Below are 24269 nucleotides of genomic sequence, written 5' to 3'. Positions count from 1 at the left end.
TGCATTATCTGATTAAAAAAGCTAAGCAGTCGGCTTTCAAGAGATTTGCAATTTATAGTGTTCTTAAAACCCGCTTTAAACTACTTAGTCTTCCTCTTAAATCTTGTAATTTCTAAATGAGGAAATCGAGGCCCTTGGCTTGGATTTCTTCCTCCATAAAACGGGGCGACGTGAGATTTAATCACCGCTCAGCGCGTGAACACGTCAGCGACCCGTTGAGCTTATCGAGGCCCAGCTTCCCTTTGCGACTAGCTAGCCCTTTCCCTCACTTCCTCTCTCTATTTTTGCCCCGCCCTCACGTCAGGCAACGCGCGTCTGTCATTGGCTGTCGGGACCCGCGAGGCGGCGGAAGGGGTTGCAGTGACCATGGTAACGGGAGGCGGAGCGCGGCCCCGGGAGGTCGGTTATCGACGCAGGGCCTCTGCGGCTGCAGCGGCTCGCGCCGAGGCCAGGCGGGGTGTGGATCCCCAGCCGGCGCGTGGCTGCAGCCGGAGAACCTAAGGCGGTGGCCTCGGCGGCGAGACCTCCCCGATGCCGGTTGGGGCTCTGCGGAGCGGAACGGAGGCTGGGCCCGGGCCGCGGGCAGGGTAGGAAGCCGACGGGCCCGCTTGTCCGCGCAGGGTGGATGCGGTGGCGGCGGCGGCGGCGGCGGCGATGGACGCCTTAGAGGAAGAGAGCTTCGCGCTGTCCTTGTGAGTGACAACGCCCTGGAGGCTGGGGCACGCTGGCGCTCGGCCTCGGCCCTTTGAAGCCGGAGTCCTCGCGGGGTGGGAGACCGCCAAGGCTCAGCACATATTCCCCGGTGTGGATTCCGCCGCTGCTGCGACCGCTGGATTTAGGCCCGGGACTGCGGGGCGGGTGTCGCGCATTTATCAAAGCCTCCATCACAATCCCCCCACCTCTAATCTTTAGTCGTCAGCAGAGCCTGGCGGGTTTGAGCTGCCCAGGCCGGACCACGGGTTAGAGAACCCTCTACCACAAGGGGCTCCTGATCTAATTGCGCCCCACCCCCGGCCGGTATCTCGCCCGCGGCCGATTCACGCTCACAAATAGATAGGTGTGGGGTGATAGTGAAGATGCGGTGAGTATAACCCGTGGGAAATAAATGCGGAGGAGTCTTAAGATGTCTCATGCGACCCTTTGCTCCTTATATTTGTCCTTTTTGTAATTGTTTCATATCAGATTTTCTGAAAATGGAACCATTTCATTCGTTTTTGATGTCACAGATGGGTTCAGTGTGTTTTATTCTGTTTGGAATTGCTAGATTAGACAGTGATCATTTTAATTGTTGAAAGTGAGTGATAGGTAGTTAATTTTGGTATATTTTCTTTTGTGCATGTTTGAAAATATCCATAAATTTTTTTAAAAACGAATTATTTGAAATAGCACCTAATCCAAGCATATTTTTCAGCTCTTCCGCTTCTGATGCAGAATTCGATGCTGTGGTTGGATGTTTAGAGGACATTATCATGGGTAAGCGTCCTTGCCACAATCTGGCCTGTGTACTGTTTAGTTCTTAGACCCTTGCTTTTAAGGACATTGAAATCAATTTAGTTTTTAAAAGAGGGAAAACATCAAGCTGCATATAATTTTAATGTAGCTCAATGTAATATTAAGCCTTACTGTGGTTTGTCTTAGAGGCAGACAACCCAATGACTCCTTAAAACAACTAATACCTGTCGATTCAGGAGTTGGGAAAGAACTTTCAGGTAATCGTGAACCCAGAAGTGATGGGGCTCCTGGCAGAACTTCGGGAAATACTGACCTACTATATTTCAGAGACTAAGAACAATTTCGTTTTTTAGTTTTTAGTTGTAATAGTTTTGTGACATAAACCACAGCACAAATGTCCATGAAGAAAGCAAGGTCGTCATACTTTTCAGCTGGTTCTGTATTGTCCTAGATTATGAGTTCCTGTTTGTGGGTTCATTTTGGCATCCATAAGTCCTACTGAAAAGCAGTAACACACTAAAGGTTTAAGACAAGTATGTGGGAGAGAAAAACTTAAATTTGAGAAAGTTTTGTCTATTTTAAGTTTTCTGAGAATTAGGAAAAGAACAGTTATTTGGTGTTATTAACATTGTTTTTTAGTCTAGTTTAGTCTGAAAATCACTGACCAAGTTTTTGTACCTTTGAGTCCAGTAAAGATTCCTACCCTTAACCCTATACATAGATGTTTGTAATTCATCTAAATTCCACCCAGCAATCCTATATAATAGGTACTATGATAATCCTCGTTTTTCAGTCGAAGAAACCGGAGCTTAGAGAAATTAAGTAACATGCCCAAGGTCACACAGTTCTCAGTGGCTGAGATAGGATTTGAACCCTGGCAGTCTAGTCCCTGTCAGAGCCCATACATTTCTTCACTGCGCTGTTGCCATCACTGCTGCTGAAATTATATTAAAATAAGAGAACCATTTCATTCCTTTATGGTAATGTGAAGGAGTCCCACGCCGCCCTGTATGGGTGTGTGTAGAATAAACTGGATGATGGTGTTGGTTGCACAATGATGTGAAGGTTCTTAATGCCATCAAACTGTACACTTAACAGTGATCAAAATGATAAATTTTATGTTGTGTATATTTCATTACAATTTGGAAAATAGAAAAAGACCAGATTGGTCTGTTTCAACATTTAACACTTCACTGATATACATTTAGCTTTTCCTCTCCTAGAGACTGACCATTGAAAAACCATTTCTGACGTATAATTCCCGCCTATTTATAACTCAGAATTGGTTTTGGTCTCCATTAAAAAATAAATTTTCCTATTGTGGTTCAGATGACGAGTTCCAGTTATTACAGAGAAATTTCATGGACAAGTACTACCAGGAGTTTGAAGACACAGAAGAGAATAAACTCACCTACACACCTATTTTTAACGAATACGTAAGTAAATTTCTATTTCTCATACCAGAGACTAGGATTTCTTTAATCTCTGAATTTTGCTTTACTTTTAAAATCTCACCAGTACCCTGCCAGGAATAGTAATTAGAATCTGGTTTAGTTCTCATCTCCTGTTGCTTTCTTCCAATAGGCTTTTGAGGCTATTTTCCAGATGTTTGATGAGTTAATGTCTATTTTAAAAGATATGTATGTGGCTTTATCATAATCCTGCTTTCACGTGCCCTTTGTGGGGACACCTTGCATTTATATTTGGCACTTGGACCTTTTGGCTTTCACAGTTTTTTTTCTATCACCTAATCCAGGCAGGTACGTGTGACTGTCAGGTAAAAGTGAAAACCAAGACCAAGATAACTAACTAATTGGTGGCAGAACCAAGACTAGAACCCCCAAACCTCAACTCTTGACCCTGGGATCTTTCCGCTCTGCGGAAGGCCCCGGAGCCTCCCGGAGCGATCTCATCTGTCTGAGAACGGGTTGGAGCGTTCAGGACTTTCTTTTCTTAACATGGAAGCTTGGCATAGGCCGCGCAGGTTTCCTAAAGCCAAGCCTCAGCTTCTAAGCCCCCTGCGATTGGACTGTAAGCTTTCGTGTCTGTTCTGTTTGCACATATTCCATCTGCGTAGGAAGAAAAGCCCCACTTCATTCCTTCCTTCCTGCCATGGGGGTGGCAGCCCGGCTGCTCTCTCTGCCTACCTGAGAGCATTCCTCTTAGTAGTATAGTTACCTGTCAGTGCCTCTCTCCCTTGGTGGGCCAGGTCAGCTCCTCTAGAACAGCACAGGAGCTGTGTTTTGGTTCTTTGTTATCCCCAGCACTCAACACAGAGCCTGTCACATAAAATAGGCTCTTAGGACAAACTTTCTGAAAAGAAGTCTTGTTTTCCTAAAGCGCCTGTGGTCTGACAGATCCTTTCACTTCCAGATCTCTCTGGTAGAAAAGTACATCGAAGAACAGCTGCTGGAGCGCGTTCCTGGATTTAACATGGCAGCTTTCACGACGACTCTACAGTAAGTCGCGCTTCTTCCTGCTTCGGTTTGAAATAAAAAAAAGACATTTTTTTTTTCAGTGTTTGGACATCAAGGCTTAGAGCACTAAGCGGTTAGGTCCTGGGTGGGAGGGCCCTCCAAACCTTCGAATGAAATCTTGAAGAGACAGAATCTGTTCCATCATTTATCATGAAACAGCATCCTTTTCTTCTGCAGGCACCATAAAGATGAAGTGGCTGGTGACATATTTGACATGCTCCTCACATTTACGGATTTTCTGGCTTTTAAAGAAATGTTTCTGGACTACAGAGCAGTAAGTCACTCTTAGCTGTTTAGTTAGCCATATTGAACCACATAGAAAGTTCCAAGTACTGTTGTTGAACAAACCACCTCCTGTGCTTCTCTCCGTAAGACTGGCCGGTAGCAACTAGCAGGTGTGAGAAAGGTGAGCTGCTGTCCCCCAGCTGGGACCTGGTTCCCTTACTGAGGAATTACATTCTCATGTTTTGATGAAACAGGCCCCAGGGACTCTTAGGGTCCCTAAATAATCAAAAGGACAAAACCAAAAGGCAGGTCTAATTCTGCCTTGCCTTTCATATAATACGGGCTCTTAAATAGGAAAAATGAATGTTTTCCAGTGAAGAGAGGTGCATTATTTAAGCGTGACCAGGGCCAATGCTGAGCAAAATGGAAGTCATCTCCCCTTCCTGTGTGTGCTCCCTGGCGGTCCCACTCACCCTGGGAGCCTCCTTCCCAGGGCCAGGGTTCTGAGCTGGAAAGGACCTCTTTTCGATTCCTTGCCTCTTGAAGCTGTTGTTTTTCCTGTGTAGGAAAAAGAAGGCCGGGGACTGGACTTGAGCAGTGGTTTAGTGGTGACTTCATTGTGCAAACCATCCTCTGTGCCAGCCTCGCAGAACAATGTGCGGCGCTAGCTCCCTCCAGGCAGTGAGTGTGCTCGGGACTGTGGCAGCCCAGGATCCTGGGAGAGAGAGGCTGCGGCTAATGACGGAAAAATACATCTTGGAAAGACTAGCTCTGCTCTGCAACTTTTCATTAACGTTAAGTATTGATGGGTCAAAAAAAAATTACCTGACCCTCCCGGGGCCAGTTTCTCCTGAAAAACCTTGTGTTCAGTAACCCTAGTACCCCTCCCCAAGCAGACACCCCTCTCAGGGGCCTCTGAGCTAGGCTGGGCTGGATCAAGCCCCCAGCCAGCATTCCACCTGGGGGGCCCTCCCGAGCATAAGCATCGGTGTGTCCGCACCCAGCACCAGCCCTCGGTCCCAGCGGGCTTTGCATGAATGTTTCTGTGCACTCCCAGCTTTTTCCATGTCTCAGTTTCGGTCCTTCAGCCTCAGTGGTGTTTTTGACTGTTGGGGAATCTTCATCTAGGATGTCACTCAAGCCAGCTGCCTGTCGATATTTCCGGCGCTCCTGTCAACCACAGCTCGTCCGGGCTGTAGGAATCAACTGAGAGAGACGTCCTTTACCTGAAAGCTACATGTGAACATCAGTTCCTAGTCTGACATTCGCAGTCCTTGTATCACCCTATCTTCTGCTGGTCCTAATGTAGTAGTCCCTGTTTCTAGAACCCTCTTTAAACATTTTTGAAAAAATATTTTTATAGATGAATACTCAGGCTAACTCAGTGGATATAATCTTGGAATTTCCACGATTACCCACTTAAAGATCAAAGTATTATATGCTGTGTGCTTTTTAGTTGTTAGTGCTGTGAAAGCAAAAACGCTTTCTCTGTTGGCGCTCCCGTTTTCCCGGGCACCAGTGAGTGTGCGCTCGGCCCGGAAGGAGATGAATGGTATCCTTTTCTTATAGCATGTTAAGTGTTTATGCCGTTTTGCTTAAAACCCTTTCTGTACAAACTAGTTCGTTAGGTTTTCTGTCGGGGTTGGGGCTCTGCAGGTCCTTTGTCCTGTCGGACACTTCCTACCAAGGTGGGGTTTTCCTGGTCATCTGTCTGCTTTGATTTAAAATACTGGCTTAGTACAGTGTTTGACAGAACATTATCGACCAGAAAACAGGGACATCACATCTCTAGAAAGAAGGAAAAACATAGTAGTTCGATTCCCAGTGTGTACCTTAAGTTTTTTTTTTTTTTTAAGTAAAGAATCTACTCATTTTTCATTGGCTATTCTGATTGTAAAGAGCTGTATAGGCTGTGATTTCTGTACTGATGTGGCGCTCATTAAACACTTTTTGTATTACGAGTAAAATTTGAGGTGTTTTATAAAAATCATGACTCTAAACAAGTCATCTTTGCTACAGCCGCCGCCATCGCGTTAGTACTGCTTTGGTCTTTCGAGCCGAAGGCTCTCAGAGTCAGCCTTTCGAAATGCTCCTTCTCCTGGGCGTGCTTTCTCCCCTTATTCTTTTTATCAGTGGGACTGCCCAGTTCAGGCCGGGCATATCAGAAGCACTTGATGAAGACTCATTGCTCAGTCCACCAGGTTGAGAAAGGTCAGGTGGACAAGTCCAGAAATGAAATTATGAAAAAAGAATGAGAAGGCAAACAATTCTTTTCATCCTTTTTCCACTCAGGAGGAAACAGGCAAGCTTGTTGTGGTTTAATATTATTAGATTAAGCCTTCCAATTTCTTTTAAAACAAACTAGAAATCTGTCCCTCCATCCACACTGGAACTTATGTCATCACGTGCTACCTGGGGCTCAGGCCCGGCTTGCCCAGCCCTCCTCACCCGTGGAACGTGATATTCACCCAGGCTGCAGGGCCTGAGGGTTGGGTGGGAGAGGCACTGGCCAGAACCTAAGATGGTTGTTTGACTAAGCTTGTTAACGGCTCTGCTGAAGCAGGCTCTGTATCAGGGTGTCGGAAACCTCTAGGACTTACCTGCCCCTTTGGTTTTTTTTCTAAACTTCAAAAGAAAATGGGTTGATCCTTAAAACTAAACACTCCGATGGCTTAATCCTGGAATGACTAATTTACTATTCAAACTGAGATACTTGAGAATAAAAAGGAATTCTGTTAACATTTATGCCAGGATAACAGGCATAGGCTGGGCCTGTCCCAGGCTAACTGGGCATGGGTATCCGACTTAATCCCCATCCCTTGGTAATGGGGTAGCTCATCCACAACAGTTTGAATCGAGTTACATTTTAATTGTTCCCAGTTTTCAAAAAAGGACCAAGGAGTACCCAGAAATGCCTTTGGCTTATTATTCAGAGCATGTTTCTCTAGTGGTAGAAAAATAAGTTTTAAAAGGACCCTCACCCCTACCATCTGTATCAAGCATGGCCACTCACTATGATTATATGATCTTCGAACTTCCAACTTTATTTAAAGGCAGGTGACATAGCAATCTTAAGTTCAACAAGATGACTTCACCTGCCTAAAGCTAGGATGCTAAATGCTTTATTGTTAAACTGGGACCCTTTTGAGAATAAAAGGAGATGCTATTAGATTTATGCCAGGACAAAAACAACATAAACTGGGCCTGTGCCAGGCGAAGCAGGCAGGAAGTTCGTGGGCCTACCTCGGATCACAGAAGTGGCTGGTGGTGCTGAGTGACTCCAGAACAGGAATTGCACTACCGTGGGCATTTGGAACCTTTGTCCTGTTGTACCCTGCAGCTTCCTGGAGTTTATAACCATCCACAACCACGATTCTCCAACACCTTTTCAAATAAGTTCTTCCATCTTTATTTTTGTAAAAAAACAACAAGAGTCACCACCAAGCACAGGACAACTCACCAGGCAAGGTCTTGATTCTCCCTCCTCCATGTCCCATGTGCCTAATCAACAGTGTCAGAAAGCAGTTGGTACTGGCGTTAGCTTTTCCCAGGGGACGGTTACAAACACGAGCTTGGGAAAGCGAGGGAAGCCCCGATGGGATTTCATCACTGAGAAGTCACTGAAAACCAGTTTGCTTTGGATAACCGGTGTGTTTGATATGCAGGAAAGGAAGTGTCTCCCTACAAGCGACATGTTGGCTTGGGGGAGGGTCAGGTCGGAATAGTGTTTTAAGGGATCAGAATGCTTTCATAAGCCCACTCAGCACTCCGGAACCAAGACCACAATAAAGAAAAAATCATGCTACTTGTTAGGCTTATTCTGTGGTGGGGCAGGGGCTGCAGGTCTGGAGCCCTGTCCTTGTTAGTGTATTTAGTGCTGGTGAGAAGGCTGGGCCCAGCCTTGGTCATTGAAGTCCTCTAAAGACAGAGCAGAGGCAGGGGGCCCCTCCCTCCCCCATCACCTGCTGCTGAACAACGTGGGTGGGAAGGAGTCTCGGCCGCTGGCCTGTCTCCAGCCCATGCGCGTGCCGACTTGGGCCAGTCAGAGGAAGGTCCGGATTCCTCAGGAGTGCTGACTGGGCCTGCGTCTGATGGTCAGAAGAGCAAGTGTCGTCCCTTCCGAGCTGACTCCACGGGCTCAGGCCTCGGGCTTGCGGGGCCACCCTGCACCGTGACCCAGCTGCAGCCTTCAGCCCCAAGGCGGGCCGTGGCACGGGCGTTTAGGAGTAGCCGCCAGCCATCTGACTGGTGGCTGCATTGCTGCCCACTCCTCGCCAGGCCTGGAAGCTGAAGAAAGCACTCACTCCATAGGCAATCATCACTAAACACGAAAAAAACTGAAAGAGAAGATAGCAAAACTGAGTCGTCCGCAGCATGGCCCAAGGGAGGGATGGGACAGGCTGACACTGAAACCTGGGGCCCCTCAATTAACCGGGACCAGTCGCTCTGGCAGCCACACCAACTGCTACTTAACCATACACTCATTTGACATCTAATTGGTCAGGGGCTGACATTGTATTCAAGTGGGAGAAACCGTGAACCACACAGGCAAGGATGTCAGACTGTGATGAGGGCAACTGGACAATGTGCTAACGAGCGACAGGTAGGACCCGCTTTAGACCCATTCCAGGGATTTCATTTTAAAAAGAACATTCAAAAGTGACCCTAGGAATTTTCTGGAATCAGTTCACAAATGCCCTACACTAGTACCTGTGGCTGCATTCAGAAGCCCCATGTCTCAATCCCGTCAACTGAGTTCACTTATTTCAAAACCATCCTCACCAGGAAGAGCGCAGGAACCCAGTCCTGGTCTAGGTCCTGCCTGGCCCCGGAAATCGTCTAGGGTGTTGCTTCATCTCAGAGCCTCAGTTTCCCTCCCTGTCAGATGGGACTGGTACCCCCTGTCCTCATTGGGGACTCAGCATCCTGTGAGGAAATGTCTACAGGGCCTCGTGGAATGAGATGTGGCAGGCATGTGTGTGTTGGGGGTGCGGGGGGGGGGCCCTGGTTCACTGTTCACTGGCTATTTGACGTGCAGCCTGTTTAGACTATATGGGAGAGCCTGTGAATGCCCCAAAATGGTCTAAACCAAAAGGTCTTTGCATGTGTCCCTTTGAAGGTGGGGGGTGGGGCAATAATTTTTAAACAGATTTTCCAAGGACGTACATGACCCCAAATCAGTGTGCCACATCTGATTTACAGCAAAGTTCAACGGTTAACCCCAAACCCATTCACCACTACAAGGAGTCTCGCAAGCATTCCACTTCCTCAAGGTTTTACTGTTAACATGGAAGACTGAAAGCCTGGCTCCTCTGAGACCTGCTGAGATTAGGATGAGAACTCAGGAGGTGGCAGCTGCCTGGAGCAGTGGGGGTCCAGGGGCACAGACCTTGCTTTGGCCAGTCCCTTGTGACTGTCAAGGGCGCCCCGGGAACCATACTCACGGAGGCAGCTGCACGCTGGTTGTACGGCCTGGTGCCCTTCAGAGACGTCGGCTCAACCGCGGCAGAGCAGGTGATGAAGGCTGTGATGTAGAGAATGGTGGCACCCACGTTGAATATCATCAACTGGCGGGGGGAGGGCGGAACAGGCTTAAGACATGAGACTTCCAGTAACCGGAACCCCCTGGTTCCCACCAGCACACCCCTTAGGAGCCAGAATGGGCTGGGGCTTGAGGACTGGACTTTCCCACTAAAAGGGCCTTGGGAGGCAGCAGTCTGAGGCCTTCTGAGCAGGGAGCGTAAACACACCCAAGGCTGAGGGGAGGGGAAATGGTGGGAAGGCTTGGTCAGGGGCAGCGACAGTCCCCGCAGGCAAAACCCGTTCCCGGTGGCGGGAGGTCCAGCGCAGACCTTCTCTGAGTGCAGCAGCTGAAGAGCCCCGGGCTCCTCCTGCTGGCTCGGGGCCAAGCCCAGCTTCCCCCCAACACACACCTCCAACCCCTGGCCTGGCCGTTGCCACACCTGGCTCTGAGGCCAGCCCTAGGAGGGGGTCTCCTATCCCTCTCTGGCCCCAGAGGGAGGAATCTGTCTGCCAAAAGGCCACATCCTAGTCTCAAGGTCCCACATCAAATGTCAGGGTGAGGACCCAGAAGGAGCCCGAGCTGGACCCGGAGGAAGGCCCTCAGCCGAAACTGGGCCCAGGTGCCACTTCCCTACCGCCTGGCCCCTGAAGCCAGTTAACTGCAGACTGGTGGCCCTCAGACATATTTGGTTCAGTCCATAGATTGTTTTTTAAATTACCACCATTCTAAAATGAGGTTTCATATGAAAACCTGAAGATTTCATAAAAAACTTTACATCTTAAAATATCAGATTTGGCACCAGGGGGCCTGCTTCCCCACCAACGACGGCGGACTGAGCGGAGGCGGCTTCCTACAGGCAGCTGGAGGCTGGGCTCTCCTGAACCCCCTCTTCCCACGTCACGTATCTCGCCTGCCCTGCAAGGGAGCGTGTAGCCGCCCCCATCCCAGAAAAACCCCAGTTTGGCAATCCCAATCCAGCCATCTCTAGATGCAGGCGAGCCCTCCCTGCCCTCTCTGTGCTGAAAGGTCCAGGAGTGTAAGACACCACCCTGCCATCGCGGCCTGGGAAAGGAGTCGCCTGCCACCCACGGCAGGGCTAGAGCCCCAAATCTGTGCTGAGGGGCACCAAGGCCCCTCCATCTCTCGAGATGTGGGGCAGGGGCTGGACCCCAGCCAGGGAGCCAGGCCACCCCCTCCTCACCCCGGGATCGTCCCTCCAAGCCCAGTGCCCGCCACTAACATCGCCTGGCTCCTGCGAGTGATGTCAAGATCTAACAAACCACTTCTGTCTTAAGGATGACTCACGTTTCCTCAGTGTAAAAAGTCATTGAATTCCAAACAATGCTGCCTAGTCCCAGCCTTGCTTGTCTTACAATCATGTGCCTCTCTCTCCTCTCTGCTCACTGAAAGCCTCAGACCCCAGCTGCAGGGGTTTTCCGGGTCAGAGAAAAAAACCCAGCACTTTCTCTGTGTCCGGCCCGGGTACTTCCTACGGACGCTGTCGGCCCTGTGTCCTGAGGAGACTGACCTGGGTAAACCTGGGACGCCACCCTCTCCGGGGCTGCAGGGGCCTCACTCTGGAGGCAGCGTGTGGCCAGCCCTGTGGCGCCGGAGCCCGTCCTGCACACACTGGACCCGGCCTCCAGGCCCAGGGCTGCCTGTCTGGGCCCAGCTGGATCAGAGACCCTCTGCGACACAGGTCCGAACTCCGACATCCCCCCAAAAAGGCAAAATATTTTCACGACTCCGAATGGCCTCCAGTCTCTCCATCCAACAGCACACTTCTGCTCACTTCCCCGGAGAAAGGCAAGCCTGTGTCCTCCCTGGCTCAGGCTCCCAGTGCTGAGAAACGTTGGACACCCAAGCCATCAGCCCCTCCCTCACCCAGCTCTGCAGGCCTGCTGAGGGCCAGTGAGGACTGCAGCCAATCCCACCCCGCCACGTCCCACTTAGGGAAGGTCACACTGTCACAGCTACTCCCAGAGGCAGAGGGCTTGGCCTGGAACCACCTCCAATGTCCCCACCCAGACTTACCACCAGCGGCCAGGGCACCATGTACAACTTCATGTGCAGCTGAAACAGGTAGATGACAAAGACGACGATTGTCACCAGCCAGAGGAAGACGGCGACGAACATTACCCAGCCGTAGGCTGGGTACAGGTGGTATGGGGTGTCGGCAATCAGGGCCCATACCAGCAGCCCCAGTACCTGGAGGGGTGAGACAGAGCCCCCAGCATCAGTCAAGTTGAGGGCCACAGACCAGAGGCCTTTGCCGTAACGCTCCCTCTGCAAGACACATACATTTCTCATTTAGTCAAGAAATATTTATGTAGCTCCTGCTGCATACCACTGTATACCAAAGCAAGGCCTTGCCTGGTAGCTTCTTTCAGGTCTCAGCTGAAATGTTTCATGCTCCAGGACACCATCCGCTCTCCTCCAGTCCGGGTTCCAGAACCCTCTTCTGTGCTCCTGCGGCCCCCCAGGACTGGAATTGTTTCCTTCCCCAGACTGAGCTCCCCGAGGGCAGAACGACTGTCTCACTCACAGCTGGGTCCCAGCATCCAGTACAGGAACCGGGTCCTGCCAAGGGCTTAGTAAAAGCTGCTGAAAGAAGTCACCAGCATATTCCTGAGGAACAGACAGGCACAGACTCCCAGAGGTGGGAAAATGAGCAGCCTGTGTCCTCTGGGTGACCTCCACCTGGTGCCCCACCAAGCCCTCTCCACCCCACCTTCTCTGATTCTAATTGCCCCGCCTTACAGGTGAAATCGAGCCTCAGAAAAGCCAAGCTGTCACCTGTTCCCAGGTAGTAGGGTGGGCCCTGGCAGACAGTGTGTGTAGCTACTAACGGCATGGACTCTGGCAATGGCTGCCTGCTTTAAAACCTCCCTCCCCTTACTGAGTGACCTTGTGCAAATCTACAACCTCTCTGTGCTGTGGTCATCTCATCTGTCAAATGAGCATAATGATCTCATTGGGCTGCCTTAAGGACCCAGGAGTTCACGTACGTATGACAGAAGCATTTGCTTTTATTATCCCCAGCTGGGTACACTGCACCTGCCCCAGCCCTCTGGGCCACAGGATTCTACACAGCCCTCGTGGGGACGCCTGGGGGACCATGGCAGGGTGGGCCTGGCAAAGGGTCTGCTGAGGCAGGGAGCTCGGGAGGCCCACAGCTGCACCTCACATCCTGGCCTCCCTCACACCTCTCCCACCCCCTTCCTTGCTGGCCGGGATCCCCCAAGCCAGGCCGTCCTCCTCCTCCCCAGGGGCATTCTCTGCAGTCCCTGGTCAGCCAGGCATGACTCGAGTTGGTCACTGAGGGGAGGCGGGGTAGGTCTACCATGGGGCTTCGGAGAAAGGCTCCATTGCTGATGAAGACAGAAAGAGGCTCTCCTTTCCCCTGTACGGCATCCAGGCGTGTGGCACCAAGGCTCACAGCAAGCCCATCACCAGCCCAAGATGTGCCAACCCTCAGTCAGATCGCAGAAGAGTGATTCAAGAGCAAAAATCTCTGGCTGCTGGTTTTGGGGGACAAAAAGTTCCGCTGGCAGCTCATCCCAGCTGACGTGCTACCGCAAGCTCCGGGACCAGACTAACTTAAGGGCTCATGACCCAGAGATCGCCAGAGCTGGGTGCCTGCCAGACACCCCATGTAAAGCACCCCACCAAGACCAAAGAGAAGTTTCTGTATCGATCCCCCTATCTGTGGGGTCTGGACAAGAATGACCTCAGCTGAGCGGCCCAGAATCCAACAGCCCCTCTGCCGACCCTCCTCTTCCTGCCCCTCCCTCACAAGAGGCTGGGGAAGGTGTAGCTTCTCCTTCCGCTGCACCATGGGGAAGGGGTGGGGCGGAGCCCTGGGCCTGGGAGTCACGAGCTGGGTTTCAATCCTATCTGTGCTGTGTGACGCTGGGCAAGCACCTTCCCCTCTCTGTGCGGCTCACCTGGCCGACTCTGGCGAGGGCCGCCCACTAAAATACAGGACCCCCGAGGAACCCTGTTTTGTTCACTGCTGTATCCCCAGTGCCCAACAGCACGCAGTACCTGCTCAGTAAATATGTGCTCAGGAGCTAACAGGTCTAAATGTCCTTATCCATGAAACGGGGGTCGAAACCCTGCCCTGCATAGGTGCTAGCGACTAAAAGAGGAAGCAGGTGTAAATCAGTGAATCTGCTCCTCTAACCACCACAAACAGTCTGGCGGTGGCCCATGGCACCCACTCTGCAGACAGGCAAGGTGGGCCAGGGAGCAGAGCCTTGCCAGCAGTCGCACAAGCTGGGGACAGAGCCCTTACCAATGAGGACCCAGAGCCAGGGTGTCTCAGCACAGGCCACCCCACACACCCTTTACCACCCATCCTTAGGACACTCTGCATGAAACAGACACATCGGGGGGCCAAGAGCCTCCGGAGCTGGGGGAAGTAACTGTTCTTAGCAGCATGTCCTGGGACCCACCCAGGTGAGAACTGGGCATGACAAACGATTCTCTTTTTCCTTAACGCGGTCCTTGCAGGCCTCTATGCACTGTGTTGCCTGGTTCCAACTCTCTGAAAGTAAATTAGAAAATGCAGTGGACTAAAAATCAAGAAAAGACCAATTCAGGTTTACGCTAATGTGCACGTATCAGTTATCAGTGCGATCACTCATAGACTCAGTCCCAGTAACCACTTAATGCCCTCCAACTGTGTGCCGGGCCTAAAGGAAGCACCTCCCCTCTGATTTCGCCCATTCCCCCATCCCCCTCTCATCAGTTGGTACTATTTATCATCTCCATTTTCCAGACAGAAGTTCAGAGGGAAATGTGCCCGCGGTCATTCATGGTCACCTGGGAAGAGCAGGATTTGAACCCAGATCGGTCCTTCTCTGGAACCTAGGCCACTGAGAGTTACTCAGTGATGCGTGCAAAATGAGGACAACCAGCTGGCTCCGAGGGCCAGGCCCCACGGGCACCCAGGCTCTCCCGTCCCTGCCCTGCCCTCCAGCCCGGCCCGTTTCCAGATGGGCAAGCGCAGCCTCTGGGAGCTGAAGCTGCTGGATGAGCAGTGGGAATCTCTGGTGTTCTGCTGCCCTGGCCTTGTGCCCAGGGGGCCGCCTCGGTTTCTGCCCTAGAACAAAGAAGGTCCATTCCACCGTCTGAACCAGACCGACTGTTTTTTTCCCTGTCTCCTCTCTCCCAGCCCCAAGAATCTGAAGGGAGGACCCCCACAGGGGCACGGAGACCTCCTCCCCACGGAGACCGCGCTCAGGACAGGGCACTCCCACGTTCGCTGACCCCTCTCCTGGCCTGGGAGGTGCTGCAGGGGAGGCTGGGCCCAGGCTTCATCTCCAAAAGCTGCGGGAGCTGCTGGCCTCCTGGCTGTGGACCCATGTACTCTCGTGGGGAGAAGGGACCAGAGGACTTGTCTTATGCATTTGACAAATACCTGTTGAGCACCTACTGCGGTGTGACTGAAACAGACAAGAAGCCCTGCTCTCGTGGAGCTGCCACCCTGCCAGGGCGAGCCAGCTCGGAACCCAGGATGCAAGTGAAATTCCAGTGGATCTCAGGGTACGTGCCATGAGGGGGAAAATCCAGCCGAAAAGGGATAAGGAGCGCGGGAAGTGGGGTCACTCGCAATTTTAGATACGAGGTCAAGAAAGATCTCACTGGGAAGGGGACATATGAGCAAAGGCAGAGGGTGGGAGAGAAGGGAGGGAGTTGTGTGGGGAGGAGCAAATCTGTGCCTTTATATCTGGGACCCTCTCTCTGTAGGTGTCTACGCATACATCTGCGTGTCTTACTCTTAGACACACACACACACACACACACACACGCACACACGCACGCGCACACACACACACATACGCACACAGAACCAAACCTCAACCCCTCACCTGTTCTAAACTTTCCGAAGCCCCTGAAATGCCTCATTAGCCAAGCACTACAGATAAACAAAGAGAACTGTCTGGGAACCTCAAAGGTACAGGCCTTTTTTTTTTTTCCCCTGAAAACTTCAAAATTTGGGGATAGGGATTTTCTCTTTTAAACAAGGACTGTGAAAAAGGACACGTTCCTATGTGCCCCAGGACCTTGGCACCTCCAAAAGAATTTGTAAACAATTGGATAACAGATATTTTTGTTGAAAATCACCTGCAGGAACAGAGAGGAGAGAGAATTGTCACAAATGCCAGACCAAGAGGCATCCTCGATTAGGGAAGCCCTTGATCTAGCGACTGGTGTCTTTATAAGTGGGAAATTGGACAGACACAGGGCTAATGTCATGTGACGATGGAGGCAGAGATTGGAGTGATGTGTCTTCAAACCACAGTATGCCAAGGATTGCTGGCAAATGCCAGAAGCTTGGAGAGGGGCATGGAACACACGCTCTTTCAGAGTCTCCAGAAGGAATCGACCTCGCTAACAACTTGACTTTGGACTTCTAGCCTCCAGAACTGTGCGAGGATGAGTTTCTGCTGTTTCAAGCCACCCAGTTTGTGGTACTTTGTTGTGGCTGCTTTAGGAAACGAATGTATATCTTTCTTAGCTACTCTTTGCATCTGCAGGTGGATGTCACGATCTGATTTAACTGTGATGCCGGCACCAGTTCGGATGGAAGCTTGGCTTACTACTCACTTACTCTCTGGGTTCAAGCTCTGGTCCTGCCCACTTACTAGCTGCATGGCTTTGGGCAAGTTGCCGAACCTCTCTGTGCCTCGGTGCCCTCAACTTTGAAGTGTGCCTACCTCATGGGGTAGTTCTGAGATATTAATGAAGACATATTTATAAGGTACTTAGACCAGCACCTAACAGAGGCTTAACACTCAAAACATGTTCTACCGTCATTATCACTCCGAGAAGTTAGAATGTAGGTTTTCCAGTCCATTCTCTGTGTCTGCTTTCCTCAGGTCTGAATAGTGCCTGCAGTTCCTAGGGGTGTGAGGTCATGGTGAGATAATGAATGTATCTAAACTTAAGCACCAGGCCCGGAGCCAGGGCCCAGCAGATAAGGGCCTTATGTCAGTGCGGGCCTCACCCATCTTTCAGATAAGGCAGATGTGGGCTTATCGGAAGGAGAAGTCCTCAGAAGTCCACCCGCCCAGCCCTAGGACACCTCCTGGAGCTGCACTTCTGCTGTCTCCGGTCCGAGCAGAAACCCGTTACCCCTGTAGGCCTCGGTCTTCCTCTCTGTATAGTGGGAGCAGGGAGGCTGCGTCCAGTGTTCTCCAAGGAAGCTGGACACTCAGTACAGGCCTCGTCCAGGGGCCTGAAGCCAGGGAAAGACCACCAACCCCGCGAGCTCTAAGCTAACTCCTCTCACAGCCAAGGACGGTCACCCCAAGCCTCCTTTCAATCCTCCCCATGTCCCGGGCTGGGTCGGAACCTTGTAGATGCACCGTGTGGTGTTGGGGGAGTCGACGAACCTTTCTGCTGTTCCTTCATCTGACTTGCTGGGGAGAGTTCGCCTATCCTGGTCACCTCCCAGGTGTGTCGTGCAGATAAAATGATGTGAAGGAAAAGTTAAAAGCCATTGCATCGTGAGTGGCCATGACGGCTGTTAGACGACAGGGTGTTGGGGAGGGACAAACCCCAGAGGGACAGCACCTCGGAGCCTGGAGGCTGCTACTGAGCTTTCAAACTCAGCACCCACCAGGCAGGCAGGTCACAGAAATGACTAAGGTGGGCCAGGTGGCATCTGTGGAGCTGGGAGTGTCCTGTTGGTGTCTGGTGGCGGGGGGTGGGGGTGAGGGGGTGGACACAGGCCGAGGCAGCCAGAACTTCTAACTTTTCAAAAAGAGACACTAGAAATTTGAATTTCTACATGAGATCTTTAGCTCTTTAAAAGTTGAAAACCAAACCAAATGTTTTAGAAAAAATACGAGGGCAGGGCCCACCCATCACACCCAGGGGCTCCCTTCTCCCCCGTGCACCATCCGAGAAACTGAGGCCCAGGCCGATGACGTGAACCCTTCCCAGGCTTTCCTCCCACAGGGGCACGGCTAGGCTGTTGGGGACACTCAGAACTTGGCTGAGCGAGCCCAGCCTCCAACCCCGCCCTGGCCCTTCTCCCGACAGTGAAAGGGACTTTATGAGGACAAAAAGCCACCTATTGTGTCACAGGAGACAAAGGCACAGGGGACAGAGGCTCCAGGCGCCTGGGCTGGTCACGGCGTCGCATGCCACCCGCTCCCTGTGCAGAGGGTCGGGCTTGTGGGGAAAGCTTCTTGGAATTCCCGTGCTACACACTCTGGGCTTTCCAGAAGCCTGGGGTCATCACTCGCCAGCTCTGCGGGAGGGGCGAGAGTAGGTGAGAACCCTGCCCGAGCCACTGCCCAGCCTGCCCCGGCATCGTCCACTCTCCCAAGCCTCCCTTTCCTTATCTGAAAAGTGGGCATGTGAGCTACCAAATCCAGTCCCTCAGTCACTGAACAAACTCTCCCGAGGGCTGCTCTCTCTGGCCAGGCACAGCAGCTCCCAGCCCAGGCTGTCACAGGGAGAATGACAACAGATCACCTCCAGGGCTTTCTGAATGAGGCCTTTATCACATTACCTGTCATTTCTGAGTCCCAAGGCTCGGAGATTTTTCTAAATCGCAGAGATGGAAGAAGAGGTTCCTACATACCTACCCAATGGCCCAGACACCCCTAGAGGTCCCGAACGACATCCTCCAGCCCCTCCAGCCCCTGCGTGCACCCTGCATGTCATGGAGCACCATTGCTCCTTTGGGGGCTCCCTACCTAAGGGTTTTAGAAAAATATTCCCAATGCAAAGCTCAAACTGCATCCTGCTCACCCCCACTCCCCACCTGAGTTCCCAGAGACCAAGCAGGTCCCCCGCAAACCACCCCCAGGTATATAAAGGCTGGTGGGGGCCCCTTGAGTTACATCCCCAAGGCTCTCCCTGGCTCCCAGAGCAAGTGGCAATGCTCCTGTGAGTTTTCAGAAATTCAGACCTCACCTGCCCGCCCTCCTTCCCTTCTTCCCTCACTCCCTCAGGGGTCTCCTGGCCCACTCCAGAAAGCCTACCTGTGCCTCCCAGCACCAAGACCCTTATAGCCATACAGAGCCCTCCCAGGAAGGCCTTGGCCCTCTTGTAAAGCCCCCAGTCACATCCAGCCCCAGCCCCCTCAGCCTTCCTTCCTGAGCCCAGCTCTCTCCATGCAGAGCACTTGCCCCATTTCACAGATGAGGAAACCGAGGCTCTGGGAAGATCTGGACCCGGCCCGAGGCCATGACTGACTGTGTGGTGGGAGCATCGCTGTCCTGGAGGCCAGATCAGAGAGAGGCAGGGCCAGCCCAGAACCCTGGGTGGACAGGATGACGGAAACTCATATTCTCAGCATGCAGACAGGTCCCCATCCTGCCATCAACCCTCCAGAGAGAGGTGACTATTGGGAGCATTTGGACCCTCACGGCGCTGTGAGGCCTGGCTTCTGCCTAATGTGAGGGTCTTCTCTATTATCCGACTTCTTCCTGAGACACTGGCTCTAGTCCTGACTCCAGCACTAATGTTTTGGGTGACCCTGAGCAAGCCCCATCCCATATTAACTACAAGGAGGGATAGGTGACCCCGTCTGGGTAACCTTACACAGGGTGGCAGATTATCTGTTGTCTGACACTCCCCCTGCCCACCCCCCACACCCCCCACACACACACTCCTACTGAAGCTGGAATGTCCCAGAACAGGCTCTGGGCCTCGCCTGCTCTGCAGCCTTTGCCTTCCTTGCCCTCTATGATACCCTGGAGTGCCACCCCGGCCTCTCCCTCTTGGACTAACCCAACCCTGTTAGTATCCAGGGCTAGGTTCACTGGGCTGCCAAGAAAAACAGGCTCTCCTCCGCACACTCAAATTCCAACTCGCTATGGGGTAGATGATGCAGGTTTCCCAATCTCTGAGCAGGACATCAGGGCCTGGACCTCCCTGAATGCCGCCACAAACAACTCATCAGTGACAAGGAGTGACCAATGCTTGGCTCTGCCACTCGTACAGAAACAGCAACCACCCATTGCATGGGGTCAGCTTTACAGCCCTTACCTCTGTCAGCCCTGCTGTGAGCCATGTCCTCACTCCACTTACAGATGGTAAAGAAAACTGCCCAAGGTCACCTAGCCAGTAACACTGAATTCACGGCTATTGCTTGCAGCTGTGTGATCCTGGGAAGGTGTCTTCCCCTCCCCGGGCCTGAGGGACCTTCAAGTGCTACCTTCATAGCTTTTGCAGCACCCACAAACTACATGAACTATTTTTTACTCAATATTTTCATTTATTTGGAAGATATTTTGAAAAGTTATTTATTTTTTAAATCCATAATATATGTGACATGGTACATAACAAAATGGTGAACCCACAGATCTCAGAGCTAAGGAAAGCACATCTCCCTCGTCCCCAGATACTCAATTTCTTCCCCAGGGACAACTAAGAGTGGCTGCTTACGTGCCTCTCCAGAGACTGTCTACACACACATGTACACACGCTTCAGACAGGTGTATCTGCATATAGTCCGTGTGCATTTCTCCCATACAAATAATAGTGTTCTACACATACAGTTTTGTACTTTGTTTTTTTCCGCTTAACCACATAGCCTGGAGAATGTCTATATAGGGCTGCCCTATTATTTTCTTTAAGGGTATCTTTTTACTAACTGCATAACAGGCTGTTGTAGAAATGTATCATATTTAACTAGTTCTCATTGATGAATGTATATATCACACACAAATTAGTTAATTATTTTAAAAGGAAATTTTTATATCACTAAAAAGTGGGAAACCTGCATCATCTACCACAATAGAAGCTAACTATAAAATTAAGTAGAACAAATGTATAACAGTGTTGCTACATCCTAGATAGATACAGTTGTCTCTTAGGGTCCAGAGCTCCCTATTTAAAATAGGGCGGTGAGGGATGGGAAGGTGCTAAAGATACTTTAGCAGCAAAATGAGACTGTCCTCTCTAGTAGTGTCTTTCAGGGGTATGACTGACACTTTCCAAGTTCTACATAGCAGAATTTCTTTATTACCTAGGAGTGGGAAAGTCCTAACTTTGAATGGATTTCCAGAAGCCAGAAAGAAAAACGGAAAAAGAAAGAAAACAAAAAAATTCAGCAACATAAAAACAAGTCTGTATGGCAAAACAAAACAAAAAAACCACCATGAGCAAAGTCAAAAAACGAACTAGGAAAAAAATATTTGCAAATTATCTAGAGCTCCTACAATTGATAAGACAAAGACCATCAACTCAGTAGAACGGGGAAAGAATACAGACAAGGAAATACAAACAGATCTTAAACATTTTTAAACCTCACTCATAAAAGAAGTACAAAACAATGCTACATCCACCTGCCATTTCACCCATCGGACTGTGGGGACAGGCACTGTACCTGGTAATACACTTAGGAGGATAGATATGAACCCTACAGAGGGCATCTGGCAATCTCTTCCAAAATTACAAACTCACATACCCAACCCAGCGGTCCCACTTCTGTACAGTATAGTACAGATGCACTGGGTGGCTGGCAGCGGCCAGAGTGGAAACCCCAAGTGTCTGCCAATGAACGGGCGGGCCACACAAATCACACCACGGTTGCACAGGGGGATGCTACAGAAGCCGTCTCGCTCCACACATCAAGAGCCAAGGGCCGCCAAGGCACATTTTTAAGTGAAAAAGAAAAGATACAGAAGGACTCGGACAGACTATATCCCCAGGGTAAAATGGGGAGAGGTGGGAACCTATCTGCACATTTCCACGAATCTCCTTTAAGAAACTCAAAACGGTATCTGGGAAACTAGGAAGCGTGGGACAACTCGAACCAAAAGGGACAGATTTTTCACTGTGTTCTTTCTCACTCTATTTATTCCAGAGCATTGTAAATATATTACCTATTAAAGAAATTAAGTAAATAAAGGATTAAGAAAAGATACAAGCAGCACAATGTGCACTGATACAGAACATCTTAGGTGTTTTGCCAAGGGGGAAAAAGGCATGGCAGGGCACGAGCATGCAGGGCACGAGCATGCAGTGCTCCCATTTTTTTTTTTTTTTTTAAGTGAGGATAGGTGTTCTGTGTAGAATTATGCATCGACTGGCCCTGGAGCCCTGCACACATTATGATGGCCGCCTCACAGGACTGGTCAGGGATAAGAAAGAGTCTCTTTTCATTGATAACCCTTTGTACTATTTGACTGTTTTGCTATATGTCTGTATAATTTTTTTCAAACAATAAAACAATTTTTAAAAATGGGTCCATCGGTAGAGAAATAACTAGAGAGCTGGGGCCACTGTGACACCGTGGACTACCCTGAAAGACTTTAAAAGGAGGGAGACGGCTCTGAATGACATGAAGAGACTGCAGGGGCCCTGGGGGGGAGAAAAGCAACCCCCAGAACAAAGGATACAGAATAAAATCATCTATGTTTTTAAAAATGCATAGGACAAAGAACTGGAAACACCCCGAAACAGTGGTCCCCTTGGGGAGAGGGGTTGGTGATCCAAGAATAAGTTTAGCCTTATCTGTAACAGGTTTTTCTTTTTTTTAAGGAGAATGTGTTCATATATTTATTACACAATTACAATTTAATTCCAAATACTCAACACCCTCTCTGTCACAGTGGGGAGTGTGGGCGGAGCTAACAGTACAAAGCACTGGTTTGCTCCGTGTTGGAGGAAGCCCGTGAGCATGCAGGGCTTGGAATGCTGCACGTAGAGACTGAACCCACAGATCTCAGAGCTAAGGAAAGCACTAGGAGACCCCAACAATTCAATCCCAACAGGACCAAGCTCTGCTCGTACTTCTTAGACCCCAACAACCTCACCTAAGCAGCTTCTTTCTGGAGGTCAGAGCTGACCTTCAAGGCCCTGCCCCATATCTGGCTTGCCTGCTGGGGCTGAAGGCAGAGCTAGGAGCACCTTGAGGAAGAGCTTTCTAACACTCCCGAGTGCACTAGGATGGAGTAGGCCGCCTTGGGAGGGACTGAACTTCCTGTCCCTGGAAGCTTGCAAGTTCAAGTTCAGCATGCACCACAGGAACTCTAGGAACAAGCATAAACGCCCTAGGACTCTATGACACCTGTGAATTCTAAGTGCCCTGCATTCCAACATACTCTGTGCTAAGCCTTTTGCAGGCTTTCTCTTCCATGGTCTTCATAATCCCACCATCACCATTTTACAGACAAGGAAACTGAGGCTCAGGGAAATTAGGGAATCTATTCAAGATCACACAACCAGGAAGGGGCAGAGCCAGGATTTGAACCCAAGGCTCTCTGCTTCCAGGCCTGTGCTCCCACCAAAACTCTTAGCACCACGGGCTGGATCATTGTGTTCTAATGGCAGGTGAGACTTCTGATCTGTTTACTTACCTGCAAACCAACCCAGGAGGCAGGACAAGAAGAAAAGAAGGTGCCAAAGGCAATGGCCCTGTTATCAAGGACATTCAGATGGCTAGCTCCTACATCCTGGGCCTCAGGAATGCCCCTGCACAAGCTATGGTCTGTTTCTGATCCTCCTTAGTTCTGCCCGCTTCGAGACATTTCAGAGCCCACTTCTGTCAGGAAGCCTTCCCTAGCGGCCTGACTCCTGATAAGTCTTCCCTTCCTGAAGTCCCTCTCTTCCCCTCCAAAGTACCTAGGAACTCCCACCTCCCACCCAAAACAAAACAAAACAAAAAGCAACAACAACGACAACGACAGCAAATAATAATAATAATAACAACAGGAAGCTAGAGCCGGGCTCTTAATTCTCACATCTGAGTGCAAATCCCAGCTCTGCCACTCTACCCTACGACCTTGGGCAAGTTTCTCTCCCTCTCTGAGCCTGCTGCCTCACCAGGAAACCCAGGTAAGATCATCCTTCTCCTCAAGACTTGGGGAAGATTTAAAAAATAAGAAACACGGGCACTTAACAGCATTCATTCCATACTAATTCTATAAAGGCTTTCGGACCAGCCATAGGCACAAGTTAACCACAGCTTCCAGAACATTCCTCTACTCCACTAGCTACACAACGGTCTGCAGCATTAAAGTCTCTGGGTTATTACAACCAAAAGAGTTGCCTCTGGATCAAACTTGCCTGCTTCCTTTTTTAAAGATACTATTTACATAAATTCATGTTTTCCTTTTTGCCTAGGCTGCTAGGAAGCTCAACAAAGAATCAGCTGCCTCAAAATTGCTACAATTTCATGCTATAACAATCTTTTTAGTTCTTTAAGTCAATGCCCCCCCCAACACACCAACTTTCAAAAATAAATTAATTCTTCTGTCTTATGTGGCTTAATATAATACATTCCATCTACTATTCCTTAAGGAAGTAGGTGAAAAGGGCAGAATGACAAATCTGTAAACACTGAGGTTGATTTTTCAGGACACGCATAATGTTGGACATAAAGCCCATCTCAAGGAGCTGGGGCCTTTCTAGCTGCCCTGTGCCCCAATCCCTGGCCCCTCTTCTTACGTCTGGACCACGTCACCAAATTCTGGGAAACAGAGGGGTCTGACGGAAAATTATCTTTCATCTTCCCATTTACCGCCTCCTCCATGCAGCCTTCCTTGATCCCCCCATGAAAAGCACACCCTCTGGGCACCTCTCTCACAGATCAAGAGCTCCTGGAGAGCAGGCTCTGG

At 50.4% G+C, this 24269-nt stretch overlaps 2 protein-coding genes and 1 long non-coding RNA gene across 3 annotated transcripts in view; 2 read left to right on the top strand and 1 right to left on the bottom strand.

Moving 5' to 3' along the window:
* The first annotated feature begins 376 nt into the window (after window positions 1-376).
* Window positions 377-6121, top strand: ARL2BP (ADP ribosylation factor like GTPase 2 binding protein). The gene is made up of 6 exons (XM_011360105.2): window positions 377-692; window positions 1412-1473; window positions 2782-2888; window positions 3826-3911; window positions 4107-4203; window positions 4721-6121. The coding sequence occupies exons 1-6, from the start codon at window positions 655-657 to the stop codon at window positions 4820-4822; spliced, it is 492 nt and encodes a 163-aa protein (XP_011358407.1). The 5' UTR covers window positions 377-654; the 3' UTR covers window positions 4823-6121.
* LOC111739580 lies at window positions 4210-4532 on the top strand. The gene is made up of 2 exons (XR_002780298.1): window positions 4210-4426; window positions 4464-4532. It is a non-coding gene; the product is annotated as an uncharacterized LOC111739580 (long non-coding RNA).
* Window positions 6122-7177: 1056 nt separating the features above from the next.
* Window positions 7178-24269, bottom strand: part of PLLP (plasmolipin) — a 19966-nt gene continuing 2874 nt past the window's right edge. The window contains exons 2-4 of the mRNA XM_011360104.2: window positions 11713-11886; window positions 9599-9721; window positions 7178-8491 (exon numbers count right to left, since the gene is read on the bottom strand). Of these exons, the coding sequence (XP_011358406.1) occupies window positions 8375-8491; window positions 9599-9721; window positions 11713-11886 (414 nt within the window). The 3' untranslated portion in view covers window positions 7178-8374. The remainder of the gene's footprint in view (window positions 8492-9598; window positions 9722-11712; window positions 11887-24269) is intronic.

Source organism: Pteropus vampyrus, unplaced genomic scaffold (genome assembly GCF_000151845.1).
Source record: "Pteropus vampyrus isolate Shadow unplaced genomic scaffold, Pvam_2.0 Scaffold51, whole genome shotgun sequence".
Classification (NCBI taxonomy): Eukaryota; Metazoa; Chordata; class Mammalia; order Chiroptera; family Pteropodidae; genus Pteropus; species Pteropus vampyrus.
The sequence above is the reverse complement of the archived record's forward strand: the minus strand, read 5'-3'. Positions and strand labels throughout refer to the sequence as shown.

Bases quoted from the DNA above. Each gene is read 5' to 3' on its own strand.
- ARL2BP (XM_011360105.2), top strand. From the start codon at position 655: ATGGACGCCTTAGAGGAAGAGAGCTTCGCGCTGTCCTT. The intron at 3,912-4,106 runs GTAAGTCGCGCT...TTTCTTCTGCAG, and splicing joins GCTTTCACGACGACTCTACA to GCACCATAAAGATGAAGTGG. The intron at 4,204-4,720 runs GTAAGTCACTCT...TTTCCTGTGTAG, and splicing joins TGTTTCTGGACTACAGAGCA to GAAAAAGAAGGCCGGGGACT.